We start from the raw sequence: 17,524 nt of genomic DNA, 5'->3' as shown, positions 1-17,524 counted from the left end.
CTGCAAGCAATTCACGGTCCAGAATTTGCAGCAGCTGAATGCATGCTGTGATGGAGTGTGCTGTTTCAATCAACCTGGGTCCGCATGATTGTTAATAAAATATGTATGCCTTGAAATTATTAGGGCCGTGCCATTGGCCAGAGCAAAGGTTGTGTTTAAGAAATAAAAATTGGAAACAAAAATATTTGAATATTATCCTGGTGCCTCGTGAGTCGTGAGTTTCTTAGAAGGCGAAAATATCTCTCTCACGTCTCAAGCGTCCTATAATTCAATTGACAAGAAGGGTGGATTTGTCAACTTTCAAATTAGAACGGCTGGGAATACCTAAGAATCTTTTCCAAAATTTGATTGAAATTGAGTGCTTCAAAATTGGAAATGTTTGAATTGCCTACTGTTTCAAAGAATCAAACTCAACGCTTAGAACAACTTCGTGGAGCAGGAACAAGACAACATTTTGTCTTCAAAACAGTACAAAACCTTAACCTATGATCATTTTCATTTTAAAAAAAAAATTACTGTTAATAATATTTCTATCTATTTATTTATAATATGATCAGTAATGTCATAGACTCGCAGCACTTTAATTTTCACAAAATACCATGATTTAATTTTCTATAAGCATACTTATCGTTTTAAAAAATCAAGAAAAATTATTATTCGTATATCATATATTTGTTCTGTTATCAAAAATACTACAACACTTTGAGGGTATATCAATCGTCCATCCTAAGTGGACAAAATGTATCAACCGACCACCAAAACATTAATTGTCGTTTGAAAGTTAACGGAATTACAGTGAATTGATAATTTTACCCTTGAAAATTATCACTTATATACCCTTAAATTCTCTTTTTATCACTTGTATATCCTTAAATTATCACTTGTATCATATGAAAAGACTAAATTATCCTTCTGATGTTATCATATTTAAACGGCAACTAACGGTTTGGTGGTCGGCTGATATATTTTGTCAACTTAGGGTAGACGATTAATACACCCTCAAAATATTATAATATTTTTGATAATGGCGTAAACTAAGAGTATACAAATGATAATTTCTCAAAAAATCAATTAGAACTCATATTTGTCGACTTGCATTCCTCCCTCCAATTCTATCATAAGACTAATATATCAATCTGAGATTAGCTTTTTTTTTTTTCCCCCAATTTTATTTACCAGTAACCCCTTGTCAATGTCAAAATCAAGCGTTAAAAAAGAAAGCAGAAGTAACTTTTTTTAATTTTTAAAAACTTCGATCAGGCATTCAGGCTGTCACTTTGTCACTACGTGTAATGTATCACAGCTAGCCCATACTTTACGTCATCACCCTCGCTTGCCTATAAATTCCTCATCCTCCCTCCAGAACTTGCAGCAGCACAAGCACAAGCACAAAGCACATACACACGTATACAATTTCTCTTCTCTCCGGCTTCGGGTACAAAACTTGTCGAATTCGTTGAATTACCCCCCTACCATTCGCATTCTTCACAAAAACACAATGATCTCTTCAGTTAAGCACACCCCATTTTCAGCATCCACAGATTTCTTGCCAAAGAAACGTTTTTTAACCCCAACGCTAAAGTTCTCTCCGCTACCCATCATCCAAAATTCAATCTTTAACAACAAATTCTCTTCAGAAAAGCCTCTTCATATTTCATCAACTCAAAATCTCACATTTTCTCCAAAAGAGCAACAAAAAGAGCTTAAAACACAGTGCAATGCCTATGAGGCTGACAGGTCACGTCCTCTGGACATAAACATCGAGGTTCTTGATGAGCAGGCTCGGTTTGAGGCTGCCCAGAGGCTCAAAATTGGCATATATTTTGCCACATGGTGGGCTTTGAATGTGGTGTTTAATATCTATAACAAAAAAGTGTTGAATGCTTTTCCTTATCCTTGGCTTACTTCTACTCTTTCACTGGCTTGTGGCTCTCTCATGATGTTGGTTTCTTGGGCCACCAGAATCGCTGAAGCCCCTAAAACCGATCTTGAGTTCTGGAAGAGTTTGTTTCCTGTGAGTTAAATTTGCTTTTTCAATTCATTTGCTTTGCTTCGATGCTTTATAGGTTCTATTGTCTTTGGTTGCTTGAGAATTGAGACCATGATTTAGGAATGCACTTGAAATTCACCGTAATGGAGCATTGGGTGGAGATTGAGAAATTCAGATTTATACAATACTTATTCTTGGTGAATTTGCCGTGCAGGTTGCAGTGGCACATACAATTGGGCATGTAGCAGCAACCGTAAGTATGTCAAAAGTTGCAGTTTCATTCACTCACATCATCAAGAGTGGTGAGCCTGCATTCAGTGTATTGGTTTCAAGGTTCTTGTTCGGTGAGACACTTCCCATGCCGGTTTATATGTCACTCCTGCCGATTATTGGAGGCTGTGCCCTTGCTGCTGTTACAGAGCTCAACTTCAACATGATTGGTGAGATAAACTGTTCTATATGTGGTTGAAATGATTCTGATTACATATTAAAAAAAAATTCCCTTTTTTTCGGATGAATACTTGAAAATATTTCATGCTTAGTGATGGTGTTGCTGGTTTTGATTGTTGAATTTGCTGACGGTGTTTTCAGGATTTATGGGAGCTATGATATCGAATTTGGCATTCGTGTTTCGGAACATTTTCTCCAAGAAAGGGATGAAGGGAAAGTCTGTTGGTGGGATGAACTATTATGCTTGTTTGTCTATGATGTCTCTTTTGATTCTCACACCATTTGCAATTGCTGTGGAGGGCCCTCAGATGTGGGCTGCTGGCTGGCAAAAGGCTATTGCTCAAATTGGTCCCAACTTTGTGTGGTAAATACTATGACCTCGTATTTTATTTGAACTCTTTTTTCTACTGTGTATTTTTACTTGTTCATTCCCAGTGTTTACTGTCATTGATATTTTATTACACGACAATAGATTTTCCAATCTGGGTAGTTATGCTTAAGTGTCATTTGCATCCGCGCAGATGACAGATAGTTAGGCTCTTAATTTTTCTCAACTAAAATTGCCTATTTTATTAATTAAAATTGCTTTTGTCGAATGGTTTATAGGCCAAATAGTTTCTCATCATTTGTTCATTAGAATTTCAGCTCCAAAACTCTGGTGTCTTATTTTATTATTTTTGTTTTGTGATGGGAGGTAGATTTATCTGCTTTTAGATGCATTTGCATGATATTTCTCAAGAATTGAAGAAAATAGATACTTCCTGTCTGCTTGATATCAGAAAAAGTTCCATTTTGATTTGAAACATTATAGATTTTAATAATTTTTAGTCGTGTGGTCCCAAAATGAGCACTCGTTAACTTCCTCAATGTTTTTCTAAGATAAATTTGTGTGACTCTGGATTGTCACAGGTGGGTAGCGGCACAGAGTATCTTCTATCACTTGTACAACCAAGTTTCATACATGTCTCTCGATCAAATTTCTCCATTGACATTCAGCATTGGCAACACAATGAAGCGAATCTCTGTCATAGTCTCCTCCATCATCATCTTCCACACGCCAGTTCAACCCGTCAATGCTCTTGGAGCCGCCATTGCAATACTCGGCACCTTCATCTATTCACAGGTATATTCTCATATCTTTCTAGTCAAGGATGAAAAATTCAAAATCGTTGTTCACATTTTCCCCGGGGACCAAATGGTTTACAATTGGCAGAAAAATTTTCCTCCTTTTGGCTTTGTACTGCCCACTTGTTTGTATGGAGACAAAAGACCTGCAGAACAGCCTTTCAATCTTCTTTAGGGCCATTTACCAGTAGGGGTTAAAAAAAAAAAAAAAAAGAAATCCAATTTGATGATAATTTGTCCCTTCCTGTGAATGTAGTTTTTGGTCCAAGATTTGGGAATTTATGTGACTAAATCTAAGCCCAGTTTGCAATGAGCCCTGTCTAGTGAAACTACTCTCATAAACGTTGAATTGTTGCTAAGACTGATTGTTGTGAGTGTAGCTGATGGAATTTTGATAAATTTTTGAGCAGGCAAAGCAGTGAACGTGTGAAGGATTTTGAGGTGGTTTTGCCGCATAGTCTATGAGTTCTGCTGGAACTATTCGCATCGAAGTCTGACAGAAGATTGATTGAAAAAAAAAAAAAAAAAAGACGCGGCTACAGTGGACGGAATGATGCTTTTATTCCTTGTAATCAAGAGTAGTATCTATAATATTCTCATGATGCTTGCAGCCAGATAAGTGTACAAGGTTTTTTTCACCCGAGAGCAGATTGTGGGTTAATGCCTTTGTTGTAAATAAGAATAAATGAGTTACTGAGCTGTAATGATGTTAATAGAGTTATTTATTCATTCATTTATTTCCCTTTCCCTTCATTAAGATTAATGCAAAAAATTACATATTACAGTTCTCCATTTCTGTACTTCGAACCATCTCGGCTGTCACCTCGGTTTCCAGGATCAAAAACCTGTGGTGTTGTAACACTTCCAGTTAAAGCTTGCTGATTCACATAAAACGATGATCTAAAACTTTGGACCTCTTCATGCCCCCAACACCGAGGTTGTACATTTGGGGAAACCAATATTAAAATGCAATGTCTCACTCTTATTTGTTCTATGACGACGGAAGGCCAAATTTGCTTTACACTGAAAGGGCTTGCCCATGTGACATGGGCCTAGCTTGGGTCGAAGCTATTCTTCAACCCAACTGCTTTCAGATTAGCATGCTAAGGAGCACCCGAGATGAGTTTTAGATTTCCAAGATAATCCTTGACAAACTTGCTTTTCCCTTTGGGTCATTAATAATTTTATTCATTCTCTTTGACGTTAACTAGAAAGGTCGTGATCATTGTTTTTGTTAGAAATGCTATAAATCTTCGCAAGCAGAATGAATAATAATTGTAAAACAAAAAATCTAAGGTTGTGGGTGCACATAAGTCCAGCAGAGCCTTCATATTTATATTCATATCAATATATATAGGGGTAATCATATATAAACCTTTGAACAAGTGCATTTTTAAAAAAAAATTTCAATTCTATGGGTTTACCTTGAGTATTATTTTCTTATTCATCGGAGTATTATTTTGATCATAGAAATATATCATTCCAAAGTACTCACAGCGGAATATCTAAATTACCCCTAACCTTTGGTGTAAATCCCACTTAAAATTTGCCTCAAAATAACAATTCCTGTGTTGATTTTCCATCAATCAATGATGAATCGCATTTTGTGGAGAACTGTTACTGTTTGCTTTATGGATCATTGGAATCAATTGAGTAGATCCTTTTCATGTCAAATAATTTTCTCAGAAAAGTTTCTTTTTCTACTTTTGACTTTTGTGAATAAAACATGATTTATATTTCCCACAATTTACAGTGCAATAGACCATCGTTTAACTATTTAATAAATAATGGGTTTTGCGCACTGTTGGTCAGTTGCTAACCGGCTGTTGTAATTGGAGTCTGGCGGATAAGAAAACTTTTGAGAAATTGTAGAATGACATTGATTTGAAAGATAAAATATAATTTTTTGTGGGTCCAAAATATTAGAGAAAGATCTGTAGATGGTAGGATATGTCATAAATATTCTGTTGTTTGGCAGAGTGATAGATTTTATAAATGAAATCCATAGTTATTTTAAGACTAAATTTTGATGAATCTTAATATGGACCCATAAGTAGTTCCACGATATTGCCTCTGCTCTGCCAAATAGTAGAGCATTAGTGGCTTGGTGCACACACTCCACTTACAAATAGTAATTTTAATTAAATATACCCTAAAAATAGAGTATTTAGTTAAATATACTCCCATATTTAAAAATTATGTAGGTATACCATTTTATGTGGAGTATTCTCTAAAATATTCTTAAAAATATATATAAAACACACATAAATCACCTCCAACACACTCTTTACTTCTCATATTTTTTTACTCCACACTCTCAAAATCACTCATGAACAACCAATGTATTGATATTTTGATTTGTAAATAGGTATATTATTCATCTAATGAATAAGGTATTTGAAACTTTATATTTATTTTGTGTTATTTATTCATTTTCTTAACATTATATTATTTTTAGGGTTTAGTTTGGTTTATAATAAACAATAAAACAACTCACATGTGATGGATTTTCTAACTACATTTATTGAAGCCTCAATTTGTTCCAAAAATTTTCGTCTGCACCTGTGTTACACAATTACAATCGTGTATATATGAATTTACACGACTGTAGTAATGCAAGTGCGCAAAATGTCAATTGTTATGGAACCCTAGCATTTTACTAGTGTAAAAAATATATTTTTTCACTAAATATGTCATCTAACTATTATTGGACTATAGTCATATACTTTAATAAGTTACACGATAATTGTGGTGTACGTATGAACTTACATACTATAGTCGTGCATATATGTAAAATATTCCAGTTGTTATTAGACCCTAACATTCTATTAGTCGAGAAAAATATTTTTTGAAGAAGAAATATGTCTTCTGACTATATACTAGACTGTAGTCATGCATTTTTGCAACTTACACAACTTTTATTATGTATATATAAATTTACAGGACAACAGTCATGCAAGTGTGAAAAATTTAATAGTTATTATGACACCTAACATTCTGTTAGTGTAAAGAATGCATTTTTTTAAATAAATATATCATTTGACTGTTTATTGTACTATAGTTGTGTATTTTAGCAAGTTACACAACTGCTGTCATGTGTCATCGCGTAAATGGGCAGACGGTTCCACACTTAATTATATGTCTTGTTTGATTTTGTTTTCGTATTTGTTGTATAATCATGTATTGTATTATTATAGAAAATGACTTCACATACTCAACAAGGTGCAACAATTAAGTTTTATGTGGTAAATCACATTTAATTCAGCCAATTTCAATTCAGAGCAGCAAGTTTGTGGTGCTAGAACAAGTGACAACAAAGACATGAAGTAACAGCAGTAGAGTTTTGTGGGTGTTGGCCTCATCTAATAGCCCACCGAAAGGACCGCAATCGAGCTTGGCGAATGACGCTTCATTCTTCTTTTTTTTTTTTTTTTGTTTTGATCGGATTCAATCTTGAGGAAGGTTTGAATTAGGTGAAATTGGGTGTTGTGTTACACGGCCTGATCATGAATGGTCATAATGACTTAGGTTTTAAATTAAGGTAATTCCGTAATTGCACGTAGAAAAAGGTATATATGAAGAATTTTGGAGTATGAGAGTGTATTTAGATAAATATCCTATTTTTGGGGTATGGCTGGGACAAATTCCCGCAATTTAAGCCTTTTAAGATAATGGATTCAATTTTACGAAATTTGGTGTTGGCATTTTCTGAAAGTTCACAATATATATATATATGTCTACATGACATTCAGCCAAGTAATACTTAGCAATTACAAGTGTTGGACGTCAAGAGGGCCATTCCGTTTTCAGTTTCTGAAAAACATCTCTCGGATTGTGCTACCAGAGTCACCACTCTATTTTATTTCTTTGCAACTGGTGAGTTGAGGACAGCTTCAGATTCACTGTTATGGAGTTTCCATTGTTATATCATGCGTTCTTTCTGCTTGGAATTTGCTTTTTAGTACTATTGGTATCATGTAATCCCGTTATCAAAGTGAATGGAGAATTCAGTTCATCTCCATTCCCCAGAAGTTTCCTTTTTGGAACTGCATCTTCTTCTTATCAGGTTCTTTCTTACGCAACCTCTACAACAGTCAGATTGTTTCAGGTTCTATGGATTATTTTTGTATGCTTTCGGTCTTTGCAGTATGAAGGAGCTTTCCTGACTGATGGAAAAGGCCTAAACAACTGGGACAATTTTACCCACAAGCCTGGTCAGAATTTGGGTCAATTATGTTTCACAGCCAGCTTTGATGCTTCATGTTATTTCCATCATTCCCTTTTGCTTTTAAGAAATATCCGAGATAACTTGTTGCAGGAAACATCATGGATGGAAGTAATGGAGATGTTGCTGTGGATCATTACCATCGATATCTGGTAACTCAAATTCATGCTTTGAAATTGAACTTTATTTTTATGCGCCCCTTGATAAAAATAAAAGCAGCTCTCTAATTCTGAGCTGTTAGCTGCTCCTTGGTGTTTGTATTCACAAATAAATTTCTCGCACATTACAAAAAGATTCTTAATTCACATCAACATATACAACTTGGATTTCTCAAAAAGATTCTGTCCAAGTTTCTTATTATCTAAGAGGTTTTGTCTGTAAATTAGTTAGCCAAAATTGTGATTCTCTGGCCGCTGACCGATTAGTCAATTTAAATCCAATCTTTTTTCCAATTCCGGCACCAGAGAATACTGGCTAGGACTTGCTCCATGCATTTGCAATCGAATTCTAAACCAGCGGCATAGTTCATATTTTAGCAAAATATATGTGTTTATGAATGTTAGGTGACTTTTGTTTTTTTGTTTTTAAATCTGAATAGATGTAAATTAGTTTTAATTATGAATAGAACTAGATCTCTAAATCTGAATAATATGTTTATTTTTTTTAAATTACTTAAAAATAAATATTGAATTGTTTCTTTTTTAACTTAAAAAATTTAAAAACTAGTACTTTTGCATTTGTGCCCTTACAAATAATAAATGTTAAATAAATAATAAGCATTTCAAAGAGTTTAAAGATATCGTAACATAAATTATCTTCAATTGAATACAACCCTTTATATTCTAAATCAGTATATGTTAATCAATTTTATTATAATTCATGATATTTTATATAAAAAATATTCATAAAAATTATGAAGATAAATAATGCTAATTTGAAGAAAATAAAAAAGATAAAAATAATAATAGTCTACCACTATATTATCACAAGTTATAAAGATGAGTAATAATTCTAATTATTAAATTTTATTTATATAAAGATGAAAATTAATTAATTAGAAAAAGATAATTTAGAGAATATCTTTTAATAATATTATTAAGAAAAAAAGCTAAAAAAAATAGTTTAATAATTTAATTAGCTAATGATTGAAAATTTTTGTTAAGTTAAAAAAATAATAATTTAATGATTTAACTGATTGAGATTAGGTCAAATCAACTTAGTTCTAGAGACGTATGATAGTGGTATAACATCTTATATGAGATTTTATTTGGTAATATGTCAAATGTATTTGAAAGTTTTGGACGCAGACCGCTGATTATGATGTATCCTAGACCTTAGATTTCTATGCTAATTTGATTGAATTATTAGATTATAAGACCTCACTTGTCATTGTATAGTAGCTCTAAATTTGGGTGCATCTCAGGATATATTTCTTCTCTGAATTGGCAATTTTATTTTCTGTTCGCCATTTTTTTTGTTTTGATTCATTTTATGCTCATGTGGTCACCAGTCAAATAATTTGCAATAATGTGATGATAGAGTCTCCATTCATATTCTGTACGAGAAAAATTCTTTACACGGACCGACAATTGCAAACTGAGCCTAGTGACAATTCTAGGGAAGGGGATTACGTCATATTTTGTGACAAATAATGAGGAAATACAGCGGCTCCTAATTTAAAAGATGGATTGGGGTTTTAGTAGTGAAAATTTTTACAGATATGAAAACTGGTAATTTTGATTTTTGATGATATGATAAAACAGCAAGATTTGGATCTCATGGACTACCTTGGAGTCAACAGCTACCGTTTCTCTATATCATGGGCAAGAGTTTTACCCAGTGAGTCCTTTTAATTCATTGAAATGAATTAGGGAAGGTAATGGAGAGGGAATGGGAGGGGACCGGCATCTCCGTACCCATTCCTAATATTCTGCATATATTCCTATCTCCTCTTTGTCCCGATTAAAATTGCTTGAAGGGATCTCTTTCTCCTCCCCGAATAATAAGAGGGAATTCCCGGTTCCTGAATAATTAATATATTTTTAAATTTAAATTCTAAACTTGATTTAATTATATTAAAATAAAATTTTAAATAAAAGTAAGGTTTGATAATATATCTCACACTAATATTAATCCATTACAAAAATCACATTAAAAAATACAAATTATCAGAATAATTATTTTCGTCAATCTTCATAATCCTATAATAAAAGGAAATTATTTTTATATCATAATGAAATAAATAAAATGAGTATAAATACTGAAATTAATATTTTTAATAAAAGCATTTACTCTTGCACCTCATGTTTCTCTTGTTCTTTCTCGAGGAATATGACAAATTGAGAGATAACATCAGGTTTCAAATTTAAAATACTAATAATAATATAAGGAATATGAATCATAATCTAAAACAGTTTTTGACCAAGACCTTTAGAATAAGGTTTGGTTGAATGATAATTCATGACTACAACTAGTTAAGTGGGCTTTTATAACAGATTTGTATAAATATTTTGATATTTGTTATTTATACTAATATTTAATATTTTATAATTTAAATTTCATTATTCATTTATTAATAATTCTAAAAATAAAATCAAAATTAAAAATTAATACTTGGAAGTGGGGAAATGGGTAGGGGATAGAGATTCTACCCCATCCCCATTCCTTCCCTGAATAAGAAAGTGAGTAAAAAATAATCTTTGTCCCTTCTCCGAACAAAAAATTGGGTATAAAATTATCTATATACCCTCTCCGAATAAGAAAAGTCCCCAAGAGTCTTGTCCCGTGGGAATTTTTGCCATCCCTAAAAGGAATGTATATTTAATTTCCGAATATATCATTAATTTCAGCTTGTTTCTAACTAAGTGTCATCTTCTTAACTTCTAACAAGATGGAAGATTTGGAGACGTGAATTGGGCTGGCATTGATCATTACAACAAGTTAATCAATGCTCTTCTTCTGAAAGGTATCAACTCTAGTCAAGTGACACAAGTAACGATCATCATAATTCATTAGCATTATCGAAATATAGTTAAGTTCTGACATAAAACTTCCATTGAAATGTTGATTGCTTCTGATTTCAGGGATCCAGCCCTTTGTGACTTTGACTCATTATGACATTCCTCAAGAGCTTGAAGACAGATATGGAGCTTGGCTAAGTCGCGAAGTGCAGTGAGCGGCATTCTCTTATGCATTTATGGAGTAGACATTAAGGTTTCCGACTAATGCAGATCGTAAATTTTCCAGGGAAGATTTTGAGTATTATGCAGACATTTGCTTCAAATACTTTGGAGACAGGGTGAAATACTGGGCTACCTTTAATGAGCCGAATGTTGTAGTCATTCGAGGCTATCAGTCAGGGATTTACCCTCCATCTCGCTGTTCTGGCTTATTTGGAAACTGCACTAATGGGGATTCAGAGAAAGAGCCTTTTATTGCAGCCCACAACATTATCCTATCCCATGCTGCTGCAGTCAAAATCTACAGAACTAAATACCAGGTACTTTCATGTAAATCATGTCCCAGAACCATTTCGATTATTGTGATAATTGATTAAACGTGATGTCCCGAATATTCAGAAAGAACAAGAAGGTAACATTGGAATTGTTATGAATGTTTTATGGCTTGAACCTATGAGCAATTCCTTAGAAGACAAATTAGCAGCTGAGAGAGCTCAAGCTTTTTATTTGAACTGGTAAGCATTTTCACCACATCTAATATGCTTTAGCGCGACGGTTCTAAAACTTGAATCCTGACTCCAACTAAAAGTAATGCAGGTTCTTGGATCCAATCATATTTGGGAAATATCCCAAGGAAATGTACGAAATTCTTGGATCTAGCTTGCCATCATTCTCGAAATATGACCTCGAAAAGCTGAAGAATGGATTAGACTTCGTCGGCATCAATCATTATACCAGCTTCTATGTAAAAGATTGCATTTTTTCTGTATGTGAGCCGGGGCCAGGAAATTCTAAGACTGAGGGCTCTATATTGCGAACTGCAAAAAGAAATGGCGTCTTGATTGGAGAACCAGTAAGTCGTCTCAGTTGTTACTATTTCAATTGTATAGAGTGTATGCCGCATAATACTCGAGCCTTTTATTTATGCAGACTGATGTCGACTGGTTATTCGTTTATCCTCAAGGAATGAGTGAAATAGTGACATACATAAAGGAGAGGTACAATAACATTCCAATGTACATCACAGAAAATGGTGAGTAGGAACAAAGATCAAATTGTTACTTTATTATATGGTTACACATTTTGTTGAATTTTCCGATGTTATTGTGGTTGGCCCTGAAGGATTTGGCGAGAGGGACAATCCCCATACCTCCATTGAAGATTTACTCAATGACACCAGGAGAGTGAGGTACATGAGCAACCACTTGGATTCCCTGGCAATAGCAGTGAGGTGTGGCATTACATTTTAAACTCTTTATCTGTTGAATTCTATCTCAAATCTTGATCCCAAATGGTATTTAACTGAGATCAAGATAAACAAATGCTGCAAGCTTTTTGGCCATGTTTCTGTTCTCTGCAATCTGAACTAAGACGTATTCTGCGATGTTCAAATTAAAATGGGACTAACAAAATCGAAATCACATAATTTTTTCCAGAAATGGAGCGGATGTCCGAGGATACTTTGCCTGGTCCTTGCTTGACAATTTCGAGTGGAATGATGGATATACAATAAGGTTTGGACTTCACCATGTTGATTATGCCACACTCGAGAGAACTAAAAGACTATCAGCAAATTGGTACAAGCAGTACATTGCTAAACATATGGCTGGCAAAAGGTCCAGTGCGTCCGCATGATCATAAAGTGATTAATTAATAGAAAAGGAAAAATGAAGAGATCAAGGTTGAACGCCAAGTGAAAGTTTAATTTTAGTGGAAATGGCAGTGGGCCTTTAATGTTGTATAAATTACCCGAAGAGGCAATAGCTGCAGATTTGGCCGATACTCCATAGGGCCAGTTTGGGATTACGGAGGCTGATGAAATAAGCTTCTTGTGCTGTGCAGATTAAATAAATTACTGATTAAAAAAATAGCTTGATGTTTGGTAAACTGTGCTGTTGTGGTTATTGTAAGTTTGAAAAGTAGAGTACACGTGTTTGGTAAATTTTATTACGAAAGTACTGTTATATTACATAATGACCAAATTAGACATAAATTGTAATTGCTTTTTATTTTATGTTTAATAAATTGTTTAGACATATTTTTTCTTAAATATGTAAAATTACAGTAAAAAAAACTCAATTAAGAAAAATCTGAAGAACTTCATAGTCTGTTCCATAAAACATGATAAAAATTTATACTTGTACATAATCTAAATAAAATAAAAAGTAATATGTATTACATTCACAATAATTTTTTTGCAATAAAATTCCTCAAATTTTCCATTCTTGAGATCCAGAGCCATTAATATTGTGATACTAAATTGTGGCGGTAATATCTAATGATTTATATATTAGGGTTTATGGATAAATAAGATATAATTATTTTCTATTAAAATAATAGGGTTATAATAGGCTTTTTAAAAAGGTATAGTAGCTTATTAAATAAGCTGCTTATGAAAAGCAACTATATATCTGCTTTTAAAAGCTGCTGACGAAATGGAGAAAATTATTAAATAAGTTGTTTTTACAAAATTTACCAAACACTATTTTTATAAAAAATTATGAAATAAGCAGCTTATTAAGTTTCAACCTCAATTCCAAACGGGGTCATACTCCTTGGTTTTGTTGTGCTGTGTAAATTAATGATGCGTTTACTTTATGGGAATGAGAATGTGGTGAAATGGGAATGAGCTAAAATGGGAATGAGAAATGAAAATGAGATTTCAATGTTTACTTGACAAAACTAAATGAGAATGAGAATATGCTAAAATGCCATTAATGTGTTTACTTGGCAAAATAAATGGGAATAAGTAATGGGAATGAGGAATGTAAATGGGAATCAATTTACCAAAATACCTATAATATTAATAATTAATAAAAATAATTAATGTATCAATATTAACAATATTATCATTATTGTTGTTGTTGTTGTTGTTGTTATTATTATTATTATTATTATTATTATTATTATTAATTAATAATAACTAAAATAATAAAGTTAATAAAATTTAATAATAAAATTTAATATTATCATTATTAACAATAAAAATAATGATAAAAATAATAATTAATAAAAATAATTAATTTATCATTATTAACAATATTATCATTATTGTTGTTATTATTATTATTATTTTTAAAATTTAATAATAATAATATTATTAAATTTTATTAACTTTATTATTTTAGTTATTATTAATTATTGTTAATATTATTTTTATTAATATTATCATTATTAACATTTATTATTATTATTATTATTATTATTATTATTAAATTTTATTAACTTTATTATTTTAGTTATTATTAATTATTGTTATTATTATTTTTATTAATATTATCATTTTTAACATTTATTATTATTATTATTATTATTAAATTTTATTAACTTTATTATTTTAGTTATTATTAAGTATTGTTATTATTATAATTATTAATATTATCATTATTAACATTTATTATTATTAAATTTTATTAACTTTATTATTTTAATTATTATTAATTACTGTTAATATTATTTTTATTAACATTTATTATTATTATTATTATATTTTATTAACTTTATTATTTTAGTTATTATTAATTACTGTTAATATTATTTTTATTAATATTATCATTATTAACATTTATTATTATTAAATTTTATTAACTTTATTATTTTATTTATTATTATTAATTACTTTATTTTTAATAATAATAATAACAACAATAATGATAATATTGTTAATAATGATAAATTAATTATTATTTTTATCATTATTTTTATTGTTAATAATGATAATATTAATAAAAATAATTAATAATAACTAAAATAATAAAGTTAATAAAATTTAATAATTATAATAATTATTAATGACATTTAAAATAATAAAATTAATTGTGATTTGAATGAGGGTAATTTGGGAAATATGAAAAAAGTAGAGGGATACAAAAGTAAACATATATTTCATTCTCATTCCCTCATTTTCATTCCCAACCCCCCTATAGGAATAAAATTCTCATTCATTATTCTCAAATTGTGTGGAACACACACATTTTATTCTCATTCCCAAATTACATTTTGACAAGTAAACATGGTTTCATTTTCATTCCTTCATTCTCATTCCTTCATTCTCATTTCCTATTCCATGAAGTAAACACACCATAAGTTCAAACTAGTGAGTGAGGCCAATAATTCCCTAGTATGCAAAGTTGCAATGCAAAACATTAGGGATGTTCGTGGATTGGTCATCAATCTATATCCGATCCATGATTTTATGGATTATAAATTTTTAATCTAATCCAATTAACGAATTGGTGAAATTCAATTCAAATCTAATCCATACGTTTGCTAATCGGATGCAGATTTGACCAATCCATATCCAATCTATTATTTTGCGGATTGGTTTGCAGGCTAAAAGTTTTGAATCATATCTTATCCACGAACTAACTAAATAAAAAAATTAGTATAAAAATGATTTTACTACTGATCAAATTCAAAATTAAATAATATTTAAATAAAGTTAGAAAATACTTTCAAAGTTTCAAAATATAACACATCAAAAAGAAAAAAAAACTCATTTGTTTAGATCAGTACATAAAAATTAACTGATTAGGAAGATTTATTTTTTTATTTAATTATTTTTATATTATATTATATTATATCAGATAAGATATAATATAATTTTAACGTAACTATATTTTAACTTATTTATTTATTAGTAAGTATAATGCTATATTTACAAATTTAATTTTTTTATTAAATAAATATTTTTTTTATTTTTTTACAGATTCAATCAAACAATTGTGGATTTTTAAATTTTTAATCCAATCCAATCTACCAATCCATAGATTGGATTTTTTGCGGATTAGACAGATTGAGTTAATCGAATTGGATTATGAACGCCCCCTACAAAACATTGAGTGCTAGTGTTTAAGATATATTATATATCATGCAGCTTTTGGCTGCTGTTCGAGTAATCTGTGAACTTACAAGAAAGCACAATTCTTTTTCTTCCACAATTTCAAAGATGGTACTAGAGAATTAACACAGTTCAGCAAAATCAGTTTCTCAAACATATTTTTCTTTTTCTTTCTGAACGGCAGAAAACAGAAATAATTAATATGGAGGGGGGCCGAAATTTGAGGGAAAAAAAAATTACAGCGATATTACTCTACTATACGGAGTAATACCGTGTAACAATGAAATTTGAAAAATAAATTGGAATTAGAAAGAAATTAAGAATGGATGCCTAACTCGATAATGACATGCCCAACACAAGGGTCAAATGGATAATATCACAACGAAAAGTGAAGACAAAGTGCAAGAATACAAGCGGTCCTTATTCCGCAATGGAAGAAAACAAATTCTTTGAATTGCTCTCCCACCAACTCTCCTATGTTAAAATAGACAGAAGTAATGCATGTTTAATGAGCAAGCACACTGCTGCCATGAATTTCCCAACAGTGGATACTGCTCTCTTTCTCTTAATGATGCTACTCTCACCTCTCTTCATATCTTGTGATCAAACAACTCTGAAACAAAGCTTGGATCCATCTCCATTTCCTTCCAACTTTCTCTTTGGAACTTCCACCTCCTCATATCAGGTTTGGCTTCTGGTATTCCTACTACCATTTATATTCTTATGTGTTCACACAGTTTCATTCATCATACTTTCCATAATGGAAACAAAATTGATAAAATAAAACTTAAGTCAGCCTCACATTCTTTTCTTTTTCTTAAAAAAAAATAAATTAAATTTTAATTTTTGCAGGTCGAAGGTGCTTATTTGAGTGAAGGTAAAGGTTTGAGCAACTGGGATGTTTTTACTCATACACCTGGTAAGAAGAATTACTCCTTTCCATGATCCAACAGAGTTTTGTGCAATTTTATTTGTAACTTACCTGAAATGCTGCAACATTCCAATGTTTTTTGAAACAAGAAAACCGCTTTTCCTGATTCATTTTGTCTCCAGCAAACTTTCAGCAGGTTTTACACATAAGTTCATTTGCTTCATCATATATTCACAAATTCATTTGACGTAAAGAAAGCTTTATTTGTTGCAGGAAACATAGATGATGGAAGCAGTGGGGATGTGGCCGTGGATCATTATCATCGCTATCTGGTTTTGCCTCCAAACTTTTTTTTTTTTTTTTCCTAATTTTGAACAAAATTTAAAAGGGCCCACATTGCACTAAGGAGTTATGTCAAATTAAAGTAGACAATTTGTTTGGGAATATATCAGTTTATTAGGATTTTTGATATATCATTTTGTTATCAAGGGTTTTTATAGCTAAACCTGATATTTTAATTGTTATGATTTTACCACAGGTCGTTGAAAGAAATAGAATATTTAATTTTTTTTCTTTGTTAAAAAAATATTTTACCCCTTATTTGAATTTTTTTTTTGAAAAATTATCACTGCACCACCTCTCTTTTACCTTATATTCATCCAACCACCACAAAATTCTAACATGTTCTTTGCACCCCCCTTTCTTTTTAATTTATACCAATTAGTCACTTTGTACCTAACACCCTTAAATAATTTAAAAAAAAATGAAAATTTACCCCCTAAAAAAATTGAGAAGAAATTGTAATTTTAAAAAACTTGGAAAAATACAAAAATTATAATTTTAA

At 31.2% G+C, this 17,524-nt stretch overlaps 2 protein-coding genes across 6 annotated transcripts in view; both read left to right on the top strand.

The window, feature by feature from the left end:
- The first annotated feature begins 1,314 nt into the window (after positions 1-1,314).
- LOC18052397 (beta-glucosidase 46) lies at positions 1,315-12,627 on the top strand. Its single transcript, XM_024190969.1, has 16 exons — positions 1,315-2,014; positions 2,205-2,430; positions 2,582-2,804; positions 3,350-3,563; positions 7,452-7,631; positions 7,713-7,779; positions 7,884-7,942; positions 9,554-9,629; positions 10,681-10,755; positions 10,874-10,961; positions 11,037-11,289; positions 11,369-11,484; positions 11,567-11,822; positions 11,900-12,002; positions 12,092-12,200; positions 12,406-12,627. The coding sequence occupies exons 1-16, from the start codon at positions 1,499-1,501 to the stop codon at positions 12,602-12,604; spliced, it is 2,760 nt and encodes a 919-aa protein (XP_024046737.1). The 5' UTR covers positions 1,315-1,498; the 3' UTR covers positions 12,605-12,627.
- Positions 12,628-16,217: 3,590 nt separating this feature from the next.
- Positions 16,218-17,524, top strand: part of LOC18052395 (beta-glucosidase 46) — a 5,389-nt gene continuing 4,082 nt past the window's right edge. Inside the window, exons 1-3 of one of the 5 annotated variants that reach the window (XM_024190254.1) lie at positions 16,218-16,494; positions 16,662-16,728; positions 16,954-17,012. In XM_024190254.1, the coding sequence (XP_024046022.1) occupies positions 16,240-16,494; positions 16,662-16,728; positions 16,954-17,012 (381 nt within the window). In that variant the 5' untranslated portion in view covers positions 16,218-16,239. Of the gene's footprint in view, positions 16,507-16,661; positions 16,729-16,934; positions 17,013-17,524 lie in introns of all 5 variants that reach the window. The other 4 variants (XM_024190253.1, XM_024190252.1, XM_006449004.2 and 1 more) reach the window with 4 other exon arrangements.

Source organism: Citrus clementina, unplaced genomic scaffold (genome assembly GCF_000493195.1).
Source record: "Citrus clementina cultivar Clemenules unplaced genomic scaffold, Citrus_clementina_v1.0 scaffold_2, whole genome shotgun sequence".
NCBI lineage: Eukaryota > Viridiplantae > Streptophyta > Magnoliopsida > Sapindales > Rutaceae > Citrus > Citrus x clementina.
This window is presented reverse-complemented; position numbering and strand designations above follow the sequence as displayed.